This window comes from Lepisosteus oculatus, chromosome 1, assembly GCF_040954835.1.
Source record: "Lepisosteus oculatus isolate fLepOcu1 chromosome 1, fLepOcu1.hap2, whole genome shotgun sequence".
Classification (NCBI taxonomy): domain Eukaryota; kingdom Metazoa; phylum Chordata; class Actinopteri; order Semionotiformes; family Lepisosteidae; genus Lepisosteus; species Lepisosteus oculatus.
Genome location: NC_090696.1, coordinates 15,021,183 through 15,036,680, shown reverse-complemented (window position 1 = coordinate 15,036,680; position 15,498 = coordinate 15,021,183). Strand labels below are relative to the sequence as shown.

General features: G+C 47.4%; 1 protein-coding gene across 2 annotated transcripts; it reads left to right on the top strand.

The window, feature by feature from the left end:
• Positions 1–3,033: 3,033 nt before the first annotated feature.
• tegt (testis enhanced gene transcript (BAX inhibitor 1)) lies at positions 3,034–13,761 on the top strand. Of its 2 annotated transcripts, none has more exons than XM_069199181.1 (10): positions 3,034–3,140; positions 4,865–4,961; positions 6,082–6,190; positions 6,765–6,885; positions 7,288–7,336; positions 7,935–8,032; positions 8,375–8,454; positions 9,098–9,198; positions 10,576–10,651; positions 11,447–13,761. In XM_069199181.1, exons 2-10 carry the CDS (start codon positions 4,906–4,908, stop codon positions 11,468–11,470), a joined length of 714 nt encoding a protein of 237 aa, XP_069055282.1. In that variant the 5' UTR covers positions 3,034–3,140; positions 4,865–4,905; the 3' UTR covers positions 11,471–13,761. The 2 variants fall into 2 exon arrangements, with proteins under 2 accessions (XP_069055282.1, XP_069034676.1); XM_069178575.1 differs by lacking the exon at positions 3,034–3,140 and adding an exon at positions 3,878–3,979.
• Positions 13,762–15,498: the final 1,737 nt, after the last annotated feature.

Below are 15,498 nucleotides of genomic sequence, written 5' to 3'. Positions count from 1 at the left end.
TAGGAAGTACTGGTGGTTCACTACTCTTTCACTGCAATATCTCACCCTCTGCATCCTGATCCCTGGAGTAAAACGTCTGCTTTGCAGTAATTATTTATTCCGCAAAATTACCACAAAACACCACCTGCGGTACAGAGCACAGCTCGCCTCTCTACTAGGCTCTGAGAGCCTGAAAGGACTTTACTGGAATTTGTTTTTTGTTGTTCTGTAAAGCTCTTTGAGAAGCCACTTTTGAAGGTGCTACATAAAAATGAAGTATATTATTCTTGTTTTTGTTCTTTTTAACTCGTACTCCTCAGCGACACTTACTGTGCAGCGATTTGGACCCATTAAGCCCATCACTGACTGACGTAAGCAAGCAGTAAAAAAAACGGACACTTCCTCACACCACTGAAGAGGCTCCACAGCCGAAACTTCGCTGCTCCTCATTTCTTTCCACTGCTCAGTTTGAAAATCAATTCCGCTTGCTGCCCTGCACGCTGACGGGGGTCCCCCTCCCCGGCGACGCAACCGCCTCGCTCAGAGCTCCGATACCGTGACGACCGGCGGACCCTGCAGCTCTGCAGCACCCGCAGTGAGGATCGCCGACCCACTCTGACCTACTTCAGCGCCAAACCGGTTTCTCACAAACACGTCCCGCACAGAAACGGGTACACATTTTCAAACGGTTAGGACTTCCCAGGCACGCTGTACATCTACACCGTTCTTTCCATCACAGTGATCCCAAACCATGGGAGCCCCATGTAAGAGGAGCCAACAGCGATTGTTGTTCGTGAGAAAACGCCACCCTTTTAATATGTGCACTGCAACAATGACTTCATTCTATAGAACTGTCATTGAATCTGTCCTGACATTCACTGCCGTAGCCTGAATACATGCAATAAAGACAGACAGCAGGACTGTGCAGGTAGCCAGCAAAATGATTGGTGTCCAGTAAAATTTGCCAGTGAACCTGATCTCCTTCCAAGACTCCACTTAGAACTAAGTTATCTTTTACTCCTGTGGCTATTAACCTGCTTAGTTTGGACAGTAGATTTTATGTTTTACTTAATATATATATACTTTTTCTCATCATATATGCATAAACACCTTTAAATATAAACTACTTTGTATGCCACTACTTTTTACATGTCTAGATTTATATGTTCAAGATTTTTGTTAAATGTATTAATTCAATTCCCAGCAGCCATATCACCCTGCAACTCACAACTGGCAACCCACTGAAGCCCAGCAGTTGGCCTCCTAATAATCCCCATCTCTGAACTGGCTTCATCACTCTGCTCTCCTCCCCACTGAGAGCTGGTGTGTGGTGAGTGTTCTGGCGCACTATGGCTGCCGTCACATCATCCAGGTGGGGCTGCACACTGCTGGTGGTGGAGGGGAGTCCCCATTACCTGTAAAGATCTTTGAGTGGAGTGTCCAGAAAAGCACTATATAAGTGTAAGCAATTATTATTATTAGTTGTGAGCCTGGTCAGTACCTGGCTGAGAGACCACCTGGGGAAAACTAAGGTTGATGCTGGAAGAGGTGTTAGTGGGGCCAGTAGGGGGCGCTCACCCTGTAGTCTGTGTGGGTCCTAATGCCCCAGTATAGTGAGGGGGGCACTATACTGTAAACAGGCTCCATACTTTAGATGAGATGTAAAACTGAAGTCCTGACTTTCTGTGATCATTAAAAATCCCAGTGTGTTCCTCAAAAAGAGTGTGGGTGTTACCTGGTCAAATTTCCCATTGACCTTTAACAATTATGAACTCCTAATAATCCCCATCTCTGAACTGGCTTCATCACTCTGTTCTCCTCCTCACTGAGAGCTGGTGTGTGGTGAGTGTTCTGGCGCACTATGGCTGCTGTCACATCATCCAGGTGGGGCTGCACACTGCTGGTGGTGGAGGGGAGTCCCCATTACCTGTGAAGAGTCTTGAGTGGAGTGTCCAGAAACCTGCTCTATAATATATCATATTATTGATGATAATTTTATGTATCATCTAATTTATAGATAAGAGACCACGCTACAATTAATCTATACAGCACGTCACCAAAACGCAGAAAAAGATTTATTTTAAGATGATACTCTTGACTTTCAAGATTTAAACTAGGGTGACTATATTTTGGTTTAAACAAAGAGGAAGGGGGGGATAATCGACACTAGACACATGCCTCCAAAGTAATGAATCTTTTTCTAATAAAAAATAAATTTAAACTCTCTAGTTTTTATTAAACCTCTTGGTAAACCTTTAAACAATCGCAGGGTTGCTAATTCTCTTCCATAATTGCAAACAAGGAAAAAAAATATAGCCCTATTTTAAACAAAGTTTTTTTTTTTCATTTAAACACCAAAAAAAGTCTCAACATCTGAGGAAAAAATGAAGACATCATAACATAGGGGAAGACCTCATTGGTTGCAAAAATTATCACTTTTAACGAAACATTTTGAAATATAATGAAACAAGTTAAACGTTGTTGTCATGGCCATGAAAACAGTCACACACAAAAACCCTTTTCAGGCTATGCTGCGTGTAAGTTCAAAACATCTACCAGTAATAGCTCAAGTGGGGAGCTGCGTCAGCATGCGTAGGCTGCAAAGGACCAAGTAGTAGGTTTATTCCATGCTGAAAAAAAGAAGAGAAAAAACACAACGTTTCGGCCGTGGAGCCTTCTTCAGGTTCTTCAGGCTCCACGGCCGAAACGTTGTGTTTTTTCTCTCTTCTTTTTTTCAGCATGGAATAAACCTATTACTTGTTCATCTACCAGTAATGCATAGAACACGAAAATATGCAGGGCTAAGCTTGTTTACACAGTCCGAGTAACGAGCAAAACAAAATCCCGGACAATTTTTGGAATTTTACAAATCCCGGTCGGACCGATATTTTAGGTCTCTAAAACAGGACAAAAAAAATAGGACATCCAGAGCATAGGAGCCTAAATCCAATATAACCAGCAGCCCGGCCTGTTTTATAGAAAAAAAATCACAAAAAAATATATGAACCTAAACGCCTCACTTTCAGTTTCACACGCAGTTCGCTACGCCGAGGGGGGGGGTCTGCCGTGACGTCACGACGCGCTACGTGCGTGAGGAGAAGACGGAACAAGACAGTCGGAGAGAGAGAAGCGAACGACAACACAAGGCTCTGCACGTACGGGTAAATACACACTTCATCGGTTTTTTTTACTTCGTAAGAACAAATAATAACAATAGGAAGGCGACGTGTGTGTTGCCGGGGAGTGTGGTGGTGCGGATTGGGACAGACAGTGGGTTTAGGAGCGGAAGCCAGCGTGCGGAGGAGCCAGGAGGAGGGGAGCGGCTGGCGGAGGAGTGCTGGGCCGGGGAAGACGCGCACCAGTCCGGCGGCGGCTCCCGGCGAGGGGTCGGTACAGCCGGACGGCCGCCGGCCGCAAGCCTGGAGGCCTGGAGGCGAAGCAGCGACGTGTTTTTCCACTCGTGTCTCTTCGGCATAAAATTAATATCCTTACGCTGCGGCCTCTGTAGCTCCGACTCGATTACAAAACAAATCCCCGATCCCCACGATACGCGTTTATCTGTTCAAACGCCGGCGTAACGGTACTAAAATCGCGTTTCTTTCTTAATTCCGCCGTCCGCCTGCCGCTTCAGGCAGTGCGCAGGGCACGGGGGGCGTCGTTGTTTCCGTCTGGGGTTTTTAAAATCGCGGTTTGTTTAGAAAACAACGGCGCAGGTGTGTCCGGGGCCTACGGTTTGCACCGGCCTGAGGACGCAGCCCCCGCAGGGATCGGGGACAGGGCCCGGGACGGCCCGTCCAGCCGGCGGCCTCCGTGTCCCGGTACGTGTACGTGACCGGTACGCGGTGTGAGCCGCGATTACAGCAGAGTTTCGTCACTCGCTGCCGTGGAGACGCCGGGAGACGTGTTTTAGTCCGCGGCCGCCCCACTGGGCCCCCGCGCAGCCTTGTGCAGTTTCAACACCTGCGATTTAATGGGCAGATTCACCGATCTCGTCTTCCAGGTACAATTTAAAAAAAAAAACCGTCATTGCGTTTGGTAGAAATGGCGCTGATTCGGGAGTCGTGCAGTGGAAGGGGGGGCGTGTTAGAAATTGCTGGAGCGCGGGTGGACTTTGACAGTCGGAGCTGCGGCCGCAGGATTTTCTGAGGGGCGACGCGACTTGCGTAACCGCAGTTTCTAAATCCGGTACAGCGTCGTGTGTGGGATCAGATCATCCCCGTCAGAGCCGCTTTCCAGCGCCGTGTGGTGTTCCTGGTGCTGCGGCTGACCCGGGAATGGTGAACAGCGAGCCAAGTGAATGTATAAAAACCCCCCACCAAGGTCTGATCTCGGAAAAGACAAGCAGTTTTGCGTTTATGGAGGGGAATTTCACTCGTGTCAAGTTCACCCACAGCATGGCACGTCAGTAAAGAGGCCGTGGTTTGATCCTCAGGCTGCAGGGTTGTTTAATGAGAAAGTGAAAGCAGAAAGTATTCTTTCTGCTGCAAAACATGGTGGTTTCCAAAACCGTTATGGTTTTCACACTAGGCCTGTTATGAGCAGAAAGGTAAGGAAGTTGACAGGCTAGGGGAGGTTGTTTAGTCCGTCTTGCACTTCTGCTTGCTACCCGGCCTAGAAAAACAGCCCAGGTGTCCCATCAAGGTGATTACCAGGGGACCCCACCATGGAGTTTGGGAGGTGAGCTCCACGGCTCCCCCCGCTGGCTGTGTAAAGAACTGGCGTGTTTTGTCTGCTGAATGCTCTGTGTCATGGGTGTTAATCTCTGTTCCCGTTCCTCATAGTCTTTCAGATTTTGTTCCACCTGAGTTCCTCAGTAACTAGGCCAGCTCCTACACAGTCTGAGGCGAAGGGAGAGGTCACTGGCTTGTCTCTCTTATCCCTGCAGGTTCTCCAGCTACCGAGCAGACTCGGAGACATCGACTCAAGATGAACATGTTTGACCGCAGTATCAACTTTGACGCGCTGTTTAAGTTTTCACAGATGTGAGTACTCTTTCTTGAGATGGGGATTTTCTGTCTGGTGGGAGCAGGTGTTTGGGTTTTCCCCTGAAAGTGTCTGTCGACACGTGACGCCTGCTGGCTGAGGAGGGCAGGGTCGCCTGTTCCAGAAGGGTTAGGATGAAAGTCGATTTAAATAATCCTTCAGACAGTGATGCACTCATCACATTTTTATTTCTTATTTCTTCATAACATTCTTTTGAATGTGGCTGCTGTGTCTTATTAACATTACTGTGTTCAGTTTATTTGTTATGTGCAGTGAAATGCTTATTTGCTTGTATGCTCCAATACAAAGACATTAAAGGAATCGCCAAAAACAAACACAGAACAGCAGCAGCAACAAGTTAAGTAACATACAACTTAAAAAAAAAAAGTGTGAGAAAAACATCAGTGTGAGCCGGTGGTAGGGGTAGAGTTCAGTAATCTGACAGTTTGTGGGAAGACACTGTCTCTGTGTGGTCCAATGTGCTAATCTCTCATCTCGGAGACTGTTGTTCCTTTGTAGTGTTGGGGTAAATCATCAGAAATGACACCTTCAGGATTCTTCTCATTGGGAAAAACCCTGCTGCTTCTTGGTGTGTCTAAACTGACACCCCATAGAAACGTTTCCAGTAGGGCAGCCTGCAGATATAGCACACTTGCTAGGATAGACGTATTCTGTGTTTTGGACCTTAACTTTAAAGTTGTGTTCTTGAGCTTTCTTTTAATTGCTTTCTGTGGCCGGACTACTGAGGAATACCAGAATGTTGCTGGGCTCTTTTAATGAGAAATGAAGAAAGGGGAACATCTGTCTCTCTAACTTTGAAGCCAGAGCGGCTGAGCTTTTAATTTGTTTTTAAAAAGTGGGGGCGGTTGAATGTCAAGGGCAGCAGACAGGCTGGCGAGATTGTGTCGCTCGTGTTCCACCTGCAGCGGTGCCCTGCTGTAGGTGTCCGATGGCAGCGCTCACAGCTAGGGGGAGCTCAAGAGAACGGGCCGAGCCAGGACTGGCCCGGGCTCCAGAACCGTTCCTTTCTGAAAGTCGGGAAAGCCGGCTTGCGAGCCTCGAGGCCGGACAGCGTCCGTTCTGGCCAGAGAGGCAGCCTGACGCCTTGCTCTCCTGCAGCTCGCGGTCCACCCAGCAGCACCTGAAGAATGTGTACTCCAGCCTGGCCGTGTGCATGTTCGTGGCGGGGGCCGGCGCCTACGTCCACGTCGTCACCCGGCTCTTCCAGGTAAGGCTCTGCCCTGGGCCTTGTCCGCGGCTCCCTCCCTCCCTCCCTCCCTTCCTCCCTTCCGCTGTTGGCAAAACACGGCTGTCATGGAAAGCAGCACCTCCGAGCCCAGGAGCCGGGGGGGGCAGGTCAGATGGGTTTGCCTGGGATGAGCTGGATCCAGCAGGTGTCAGCAGGAAGCGGAGGAATATTTTACTGCTGCTTTGCATCTGTTAGGGGTCATCCTAGATCTGCAGGTGTCCTGCATCTGTGAACTGTGAGAGGAGGGCATATAGGCTAATTGGAACCAGAGAAGTTACTCCTAATTACAAGGGCCCGGACTGCTGGGCTGCTTTAAAGAGTGGTGGGAGTCTGCCTTTGAATTTCTGAGACATCTTGAATTGGAATGTGTGTGATGTCTTGGGGGGGGGTTATTTTTTATAAGGAAGAGAGGTTTTTGCACGTAGCGGACCTTGTTGTTTTACATATTTCTTTTCTCGGAGATGAGTTGAATACAGACCGGGTGTCCTCAGTGGGTTTTGTACCCAGTGGGGTTTGCCAAGTGTTTGAACTGAGGCATGTGCTGCTCTTCCAGGGCGGAGTCCTGTCCCTCCTGGGCTCCCTGGGAATGATGGCCTGGCTGGCGATGACCCCTCACTGCCCAGAGACGGAGAAGAAGAGGCTGGGCATCCTGGCGGGCTTTGCATTCTTCACAGGTGAGGTCACAGCCCTGTCTCATGCCTTTCAAGAGACAAGCCTGCAGACCCCACATAGATTGCATGGAAGATGGACCAGTCCTCCTTTGCTTTTAATTGTTTTTTTTTAATGCAATTAAAGTGACATTCTGAACTGTTTGATTGCCATCTTCTGCTCAGGCTCTCACAGTAAAGGGTGCGAATTGCAGCGGCTCATAACAAGAGCTCTCTCTTTCTGTCTGGGAGTCAGTAAAATATTTCTGAGCGTCTGAGAAGCAGGGGATGGAGGATCAGTCTTTGAGGATCTGGGCTGCCCCAGCTCTGCTCACCGATGTGGGGCAGATGGGTGTGTGCATGCCAGGGTCTGTGCTGGCTGTCCATGCGGGTTCTCATTCTGGTCTTGCGCTCTCTCTCCGATGCTAGGTGTCGGGCTAGGCCCTGTCATGGACTTTGTTATCGCCATCAACCCCAGGTAAGACCTGTCGGCAGCAGCCGTCATCTGCTTTCTGATGACGTCTGACTTTTTCGATAAAGCACGTATATGACATACGACACGGAGACTCTTCCCATACAGGGTGAAGCCCGCATCGCTGGATTGTGCCTGCTGTGCCTGGGCTTGCAACCTTTTGTTACACATGTACAGAAATCACTGTAAAGCAGTGCTTAACTTTAATGTACTGTTTTCGTACCACTTAAGACCATAGATTATCCATCAAATATGACTATTGAACAGAATCTGTGGTTTCCCACCTTCCTTACACCAGTAGTGAGACAGAGAGGGGAAGTGGTCTTTGTAGATTTAACATGTTCAGAAAACAATGCCTTGTGATCTTGATTGATGGCGTCTCTCTGCAGCTCTGCAGGATTGAGTCTGAAGCTAGAAGATATACAGTAGGAGGAAAAAAAGCTTTTATCGTTCCGTGCTGCTAAGAGATTGGCACATGCCGAGGTCAAACGTGAATAAGTCATTGTTTCCCTGACCTCTCCAGCTTTTCAGCCTGTAGCCCTTCTGTCTGTTAGAGAAACACAAAACTTTCCTAAGTCTCACCGGCTACATGTTTCTTCCACAGCATCATTGTGACCGCGTTCCTGGGCACCTCCATCATCTTCGCGTGCTTCACCATGAGCGCCCTGTACGCTCAGCGCCGGAGCTACCTCTTCCTGGGGGGTAAGGCTGCGGAGCCCGCTGGCGGGTGTGGGGCCGTTTGAACTCCGAGTGAGAGGCAGAGGTGTACACAAGACCTTAGGAAGAGGGCTCAGTAGCCTTGTTTCGGTCTTGATTAGACCAGCGCTGCGATATTTGGGCCAGACCTTCCTGTCCAGGTCTGAAGGAGTTACAAAAGCTCCTGGGGCTGCAATCCGGGCGCCCTCAATCACCATGTGATTTCAAGCATTGGAAACGAAGACCCCTCACAGATTCAGTTTTTGGGATATTTTGTTCCTGGAAAATGTCTTTTGAAATGATGGGCATCTGTCTGTGTGCTTCACAAAGAGCTTCTGTTTCCTGCAGGCACACTGATGTCCGGTCTGTCCCTCCTGTTCCTGCTCTCTTTGTTCAACATGTTCTTTGGCTCAGTGATGCTCTTCAAGGTAAGGCTACAAGACTGCCTTCATTTTTCAGTAAGAGGCCAGAGGAGCTTCACAGTGCAGCAGGAGGCCCATAAAAGTCCTGAAGTTTTAAGCTGGATCCCCAGAATTTCTACAGAATCTTAATATATAAGCTGCGGTATTTAAAGTTATATTCTGTGTGTAATCAGGCTAATCATCCATTATCAAAGACAATTTTTCCACATGGCTTCTGTGGTATATATCAAATGAGTTAGATCGGCTTATACCTCTCTGTCATGGCCACATGATGGGGAAATGAGACCACAAATAAGAAAAACTATTAAAATCTTTGGGCGTTACTACCAGAACTAAAATGTGAAATATAGATTTCTTGTAGTTCAGAAAGAAAACTGGCTGATTTCACTTTAATGGAACTAACCGTTTTGCTGTTTGCCATGACACTACATGCCAGAAGGCCAGACCTTTTCAGTTCCAGACAGGCCATAAAGAGTCACGGAAAACTCTTAACAGATATTTGAAGGCATCTCTCAAAAGTGATTTACACGCTCTTCTGTATGTAGTTCAGAACCTTGAGAGTATTGTTCATTGTTCTTCCCCTTGTGCAGGACAGTAAACGGAGCCATGTTGTGTCCTGTGTTCAGTAACGCACTGTTTCTCTCTGCAGGCTCACATGTACATCGGGCTGATGCTGATGTGTGGCTTTGTGCTTTTCGACACCCAGCTCATCATTGAAAAGGCAGAGATGGGTGACAAGGACTACATTTGGTGAGAATTGCCCCTTAATTTAAAATGACCGAAGAGCCTGTGCTGTGCGTTTGTTCGTCTGCGCAGCTTTTTCACAAGTTCTGCTGAGACCCGGCCGGGTCGTAGTTGTGGGTCCTGTGGTGTTGTAGAGTCTGCAGGAAGGCGTTCAGCCTGGATCAGCTCTGGGGCTTTCCAGGAGCCCGTTCCCAGGCCTGACGTGGCGATGGGCTCTTCTGATGAAACTCTTATGAGCTGTTGCTTTGTACTCGTTTCAGTCTGGCCTCAGGCCAGGCCTGATCCATGCTGGATGCGCATGAAGGCTGGCTGTGGCTTGTTTGTTCAGTAGCAGCCCGTTGGATGTGATCCAGGCCCGTTATCCCAGGAGCTGCACTCAGTCTGTTTATTCCTGTAGTGCACAGAGCCCATTAGGTGGGGCCTCATTGTTGATGGCTGGGTTGAAACAGTTGCTGTCTGTGTTTCAGTTTCTCAGAAAGCTGAAGTCCGCTACATCGGAAAACTTCCTGGGAGGTCCTCCATGTGTCTCTCTCCCTTCCTCTTCAGTTCTTAGGAGGACAGAGTGAAGAAATTGTTGTCCAGGCAGATTATCATCCCTGTCTCCAAGTGCTTCTCCTTGTGTGCTGTGTGTTTGAATTTCAGCAGACACACTTCCAGAATTGCGTGGTATATAATTCCTAAACAGAGCCTCCACTACTCCTCTCCTCACAGCTGTCATTCCTCTGCCTGGGACAGTTTACTAAAATGTGAAGGAAAAGCAGTCCTTCTCTTGCCAAGTCAGACAGAAATGACCATTACTTGGAAAGTAATTCTTGCTGTGAAGTAGGCAAAATCATTTGTTATTGTTCTGGAACACCCTTAAGCAGGGGTCAGATATTTAAGAGATAAAAGAGGTAGAGATTATGCTCTACAGAGTAAGGCAGATTTAATCCTGTCAATTTGTCAGTGTTGTCAGAGACTCCCTCCTTAGTCATCAGCTTTGTGAGAACTGGAAGGCCACACTGGGTACGGGGGTGTCTCATCTCTACCTGTAGATCCTCTTCAGTTGGCAGCTCAACACTGGGCCTGGTGCGAGAGACAGCCATAGTCTTGCAAAGCAAGTTGTAAGGACTCTCTGAGCCGGTGGCTCAGCGGAGGCTGTGAAATCTCAACAGATGCGTGCTGGTTTGAGACAGTCAGCTGAGGAGGACTGGGGCTAGATAACTCCACTGCCTTTCTGTGCTGTTCGTCTCCAGCTTGAAAGAGGGGCAGAGTCTCCATCTTTTTGGTCCCCTATCCAAGAAGCTGTTGTTGACAGCAGTCAGTGTCCTCAAGGCACCGTGTTTGCATCCCACCAGACACCCGGTGGTGAGCTCACCCAGCAGTCGTGTGTTCTCTTTGCAGGCACTGCGTGGACCTCTTCCTGGACTTCGTGACCATCTTCAGAAAGCTCATGGTGATCCTGGCCATGAACGAGAAGGTGAGGCCTCAGTGGGGCTTGGGGATGGGTAAGGACAAAGGATCCGGGAGCTGGGTGTCCTGCATGGCCATGAGTTTGAGTTAAAGATTTGAGTTGTGGGTTCTTGTCAGGGAAAGCGTGTTCTGGCCTGGGCTGATGTTTCGGTGCTCTGTGGGAGACCAGAAAGCAGCTCTTTCAGATCTCAGTCGGGGGGGGGGTCAGTGGTCTCCGGCTCGCACCTGAATTGCTTTTGCATTAGAGGCGAGAGGAGCAGGAGACGTTGCCATCAGAGCAAAAGAGCAACCAAGGCTTACAGTAAAAACAACTGTAAAACCGACGGTAAAAAGGAGCAAGTAAAGGTTGATTCCATGCTCAAAGGAGAAGAAACAGCATTTCAAAAGTGTTTTTCTTCTCTTTTCAGTTGGAATAAACCTTTACTGATTCCTTTGCAGCCTACGCATGCTGACGCCACTACCCACCTGAACTTCTCAACCTGGAAAAGGGCTGTTTTACTTCTGTTTTAGGGTTTTTGTGCACTTGCTTGCTCTTTTGTTCTGAAGGCATTGTTTTAGAATCCAGCAGACTGTGCATTGTGAAAGAGAGCTGCCGGCAGAGCTTATTGATTATTTTGTTTTAGTGCCGTCTCTGTTCAGCTGAATTTCACACTTGCTCTGTCTGGGGCAGTGAATTCAGCTTTCAGGTTCCAAATAACTTCATACCCGTTGTCAGTGAATAATATCCCTTATCCTGGATCAAATTTTTTTTTTACTTGACTGGTGCCTCTCTTAACCTTTCGATGTGGTCTGTCTTCTGCAGGAGAAGAAGAAGGAGAAGAAGTAGATGGAAATGAAGCGAAATCTGTGAACATTCTCTCAAATTAAAATCTGTGACAAGGAATAGTATCTGAAACGCTTTTGGTGCTTTCGTCCCCGCCTCTTAATTATAGTCTTTCTTTAACATAGTGTCTTATTCATTTCCCATGCGAGTTTGGCTTCACAGTTAAGGAGAATCTTAAGGGATAGCATGGCAGTGTTAATGTCAAAGCTGCAGTGATCAGACCTGGCCAGCAGGTGGAGCAGCTGGTAACGTTATACTGAGGAGGACTTCCCAGCTTTCCAGTGCAATTGCTGCTGAACAAAACTGCTGTCACATGTCTAACATAAATCTTTTGGGGAAGAGGGTCTGAGTGCATTAGTGGGTTCTTTGGAAATCTTTTGGGTGGTTTGTAACTCAAGCCGTTCTTTCCTCCTCTTGCATAATTTATCTCAGTTCCTCTGTCTTCCCTGCTCACTACTTAAAAGCGAAGCCATCCTTCCTTGCTCCTACATTTCTGCCTGTGCGTCAGTGAGAGTAATAGCTTTTATTTTTGTTTGTGCGTCTTAATTCGATCGCTCCTGATTTGAAATGCAGATCTGTAAAATTGAAAGAGCCTTGCGTAATGTCTCTTGTAGGAGTGCTATAGGAGATGTTTCTATGATATTTTTCAGCTGAGTTTGGTGTTTTCAGAATGATGGCTTAATTTGATTGTGAACAATGTGCATTTATTCATGCAAAACTCTGATTCCTGGCACTGAGAGGAGAACATTGGGCTTTAGTTGCTCAAATTTCCTAACTAGCCTTAGACTGCCTCCCTTTAATCAGCCCGATGATGTCCAGGCTTCTTAAGTTTGTCATCCTGAGAAGGCATGTTCATTATTTGTTAAGCAGATGCCTGGTATCCAGTGGGACTTGCATATTCCCAGTGGAGTTCAGGAGTATCAAGGAAGCACAAAGCACATTTGGCTCAGTGTAGTGGTGGCCATATTTTGTCTCTGCGGATCATTTTGGAATGGTCTGGATAGGGAATGAAGATGTGGCTAATGATGATTTTATTTTTCAAAACACCTCTGAGCTGCAGAACAGTGTCAACATGGAATAGAGCTGCCTGTACTAAGGTAGCTGCCAGGCTGGCTCTGCTTTTCCCTCTGACATTTGGGGAGAAATTCCTTTCCTTTGGTTAAAGTAGCAGATACTCTTGTTACAGCCCCTCCCCCCCTTGTAGACTCCAGCCGTTAATATCAAAGCATCGCCTGGAACAGGATTTGCACTAACAGCTGGATCCTGTGTCCACGAGGGTCTTATTTCCTTTGTCAGAAAATCCAGTCTCCTCCTCTGCAGCTTTGTATCGTGTAAGAAGTCTTAAATTTGCTTTAGTTTTAGCACTTTACATTTTGTGGTCTGAAAGCTGCAGACAGCTGGGCGAGGTCAACTAACAAAGCTACTGTGTCAGCTCACGCTGCTTCCCAGAGCATTCCTGACGGGGGGACTTCTTCTCCGAGACTGAGGAAATGTCTGGCACAGTCTCTCTGCTGACTGACTGTGTGCCTGTCCAGAGTAGAGAGATGATGGGAGATGAGAGCGATAGGACCGTAAAGCTAAGGAGTGTTGGAATACTCTGTATTGAGGTAGCACTAGCGGAAGGGGGTCCCATTTCTGAACCCTCCACAAGCCAAGTGACTTCCTTGACCGCTGTCGTGTAGCCGCATGTGAAGCGTGAAGCGCTTGCAGCTTCTTTTATTCCAGACTAGGTACGAGTGGCAGCGAGAAGGCTGCCGCCGCTGTGAGGCGGTTTGAGAACGGCAGTAGTCCCTCTGGGAGCTCTCTCACCTGGCAAAGTGTCGCGTGCTCCTGGCGCCAGACACGGCCTCCGCCAGTTCGGGACCTGTTCTGCAGCCTAAGTGATGGAGCCCTGAAGACGTTTGAGAACTGGGTACCGCGCCCCTGCTTTCTGAGGGCGACCGATAGATTCAAGGTGTAACGGGCCCTTTAGTTGATCATTTATTTAAGGGGAACCGCAGCGGCATAGAAGCCAAACCCCCTTTATTTCCTTCTGCTTGGGAAGAATCTCGTCTCCTTGAAAGTGCCAATTACACTAGCAGTTTACCAGACTGTCGGCAAAGATGGCTTTTTTTATATAAAAAAATGACATTATGCTTTTATAGGTGAAAATCTGTTATAAAAAAATGGGGAAAAAAGCATATCTCAATACTGTGAAGAGCAAGCATTTTCAAGCATTTTTGTTTTCAATAATTGGGGGTTATAAATTTTGCTCAGTAAATGTAAGATTTGTTAAAATAAACGGATTAAATTAAGATTGTTCTCTTGTCATGGCTTGATGTTCAGGGCCAGTTGTCTTGTGCGCATAATGCATCATGGTTTAGAGAAAGTTTAATTGTGTGTGGGATTCACAGTGTCTGTGAAAATTGTGTGTACCAAAAGACCTGAATGGTGATCTGGTCTCTACAAAGTAAATCACTGGTGTTGTCTTTAACAAGTTCACTATAAATCCCATCACCTTTTTGAGTTTCCTTTCAGTGGAGTACAGAAGAGGAACGGATAGAGCAGCAGTCAAAAGGAGGAAGCACAAACCTGTGGGTGGGTGTACAAAAGTGACTGTGCACAGGTGTGGGTACAGGTATGACTGGGTGTACAAGAGTGACTGTGCACAGGTGTGACTGGGTGGGTGTACAGCAGTTACTGCACAGGTGTGGGTGTATAGGAATGACTGTACAGGTGTGACAGGTGTGTGTGTATGAGTGTGACTGGATGTGTGTACAGGTGTGAATGTATGACTATATACAGCTGTGGGTGTATATGTGTGTGTAGAGGCATGACTGTGTATACAGTAACTGATATGTGATGTGAGTGTGACTGTGGATGTGTGAATGTACAGTATACACAGCTGTGGGTGTATATATGTGTGTGTGTAGAGGAATGACTGTATACAGTAACTATATGTGATGTGAGTGTGACTGAGGATGTGTGAATGTACAGTATATACAGCTGTGGGTGTATATGTGTGTGTAGAGGCATGACTGTGTATACAGTTACTATGATATGAGTGTGACTGTGGATGTGTGAATGTCTATACAGGTGTGGGTATATACTAGTGTGTGTGTGTACAGGTGTGTGACTCCAGAGCAGCCTCGGGAGAGACTTGGCTCCTCGACAAGGCAGTGTGACTTCCAGACTTTCTGATGTACTACATTTCAGTTTTTTTTGGGAAATGAATATCCCCCCCTTCTTATTTTTTCACATTCTAATTTGCTATAACTACAGTTTAGACATTCAAGTTTATTTGTCATTCCAGCCATATACAAGTATACAGGAGAGTGAGATCTCGTTCTCCAGGTCTATGGTGCGAATACCGACAAGGCACTGACAAGACGATGTAGACATAGACATTTCTAACTGGATACAGGCTACATAAAGTGCAATGTGCAGAGTGCAATTTACTTTACAGGATTGTGCAAAGAGTACATCTGACCGTGTGCCTGACATTAGGCAAAAGGAACTAAGTTTCTGGATTTGCAGTAGGTGCCAGGAGCTTGTTGAGGAGCCTGACGGCCTGTGGAGAAAAGCTGTTATGGAGTCTGGTGGAGCTGGCCCGTCTACTGCGATACCTTTGACCAGATGGTAGGAGGGCAAAGAGGTTGCAGGGGGGGTGGGAGGGATCGTCCACAATACTGGAGACTGTGTGCAGCGTGTCTGGTAGACGTCCTGAATGGTCCTGCTGTATTGACAATTCGCTGCAGGGACTTGCGGTCTGAGACCTTACAATTCCCAAACCAAAGAATGATGCAGTTTGTCAAGATGCTCTCTTGAATGTATATAGAATGTGGATAGTATGGGGGTGGTTGCCCTTCTCAGTCGGTGCAGGAAGTGGAGACGACGTTGTGGTTTTTTAGTTAGGGAAGTGGTGTTGATGGTGACGTCATCTGTGATAGGCACACCAAAAAACAAAAAGTACTTCTAGCTGTCTCCACAGGGGAGTCAGTTGTCTTCTCTTTTGTCTTCAGGGAACAAATGTGCAGTGAAAATTGGAAACA

Coding starts and splice junctions, on each gene's coding strand:
- tegt (XM_069199181.1), top strand. CDS start 4,906: ATGAACATGTTTGACCGCAGTATCAACTTTGACGCGCTGTTTAAGTTT. Junction 8,033..8,374: donor GAGCTACCTCTTCCTGGGGG/GTAAGGCTGCGG, acceptor TGTTTCCTGCAG/GCACACTGATGTCCGGTCTG. Junction 8,455..9,097: donor GCTCAGTGATGCTCTTCAAG/GTAAGGCTACAA, acceptor TTCTCTCTGCAG/GCTCACATGTACATCGGGCT.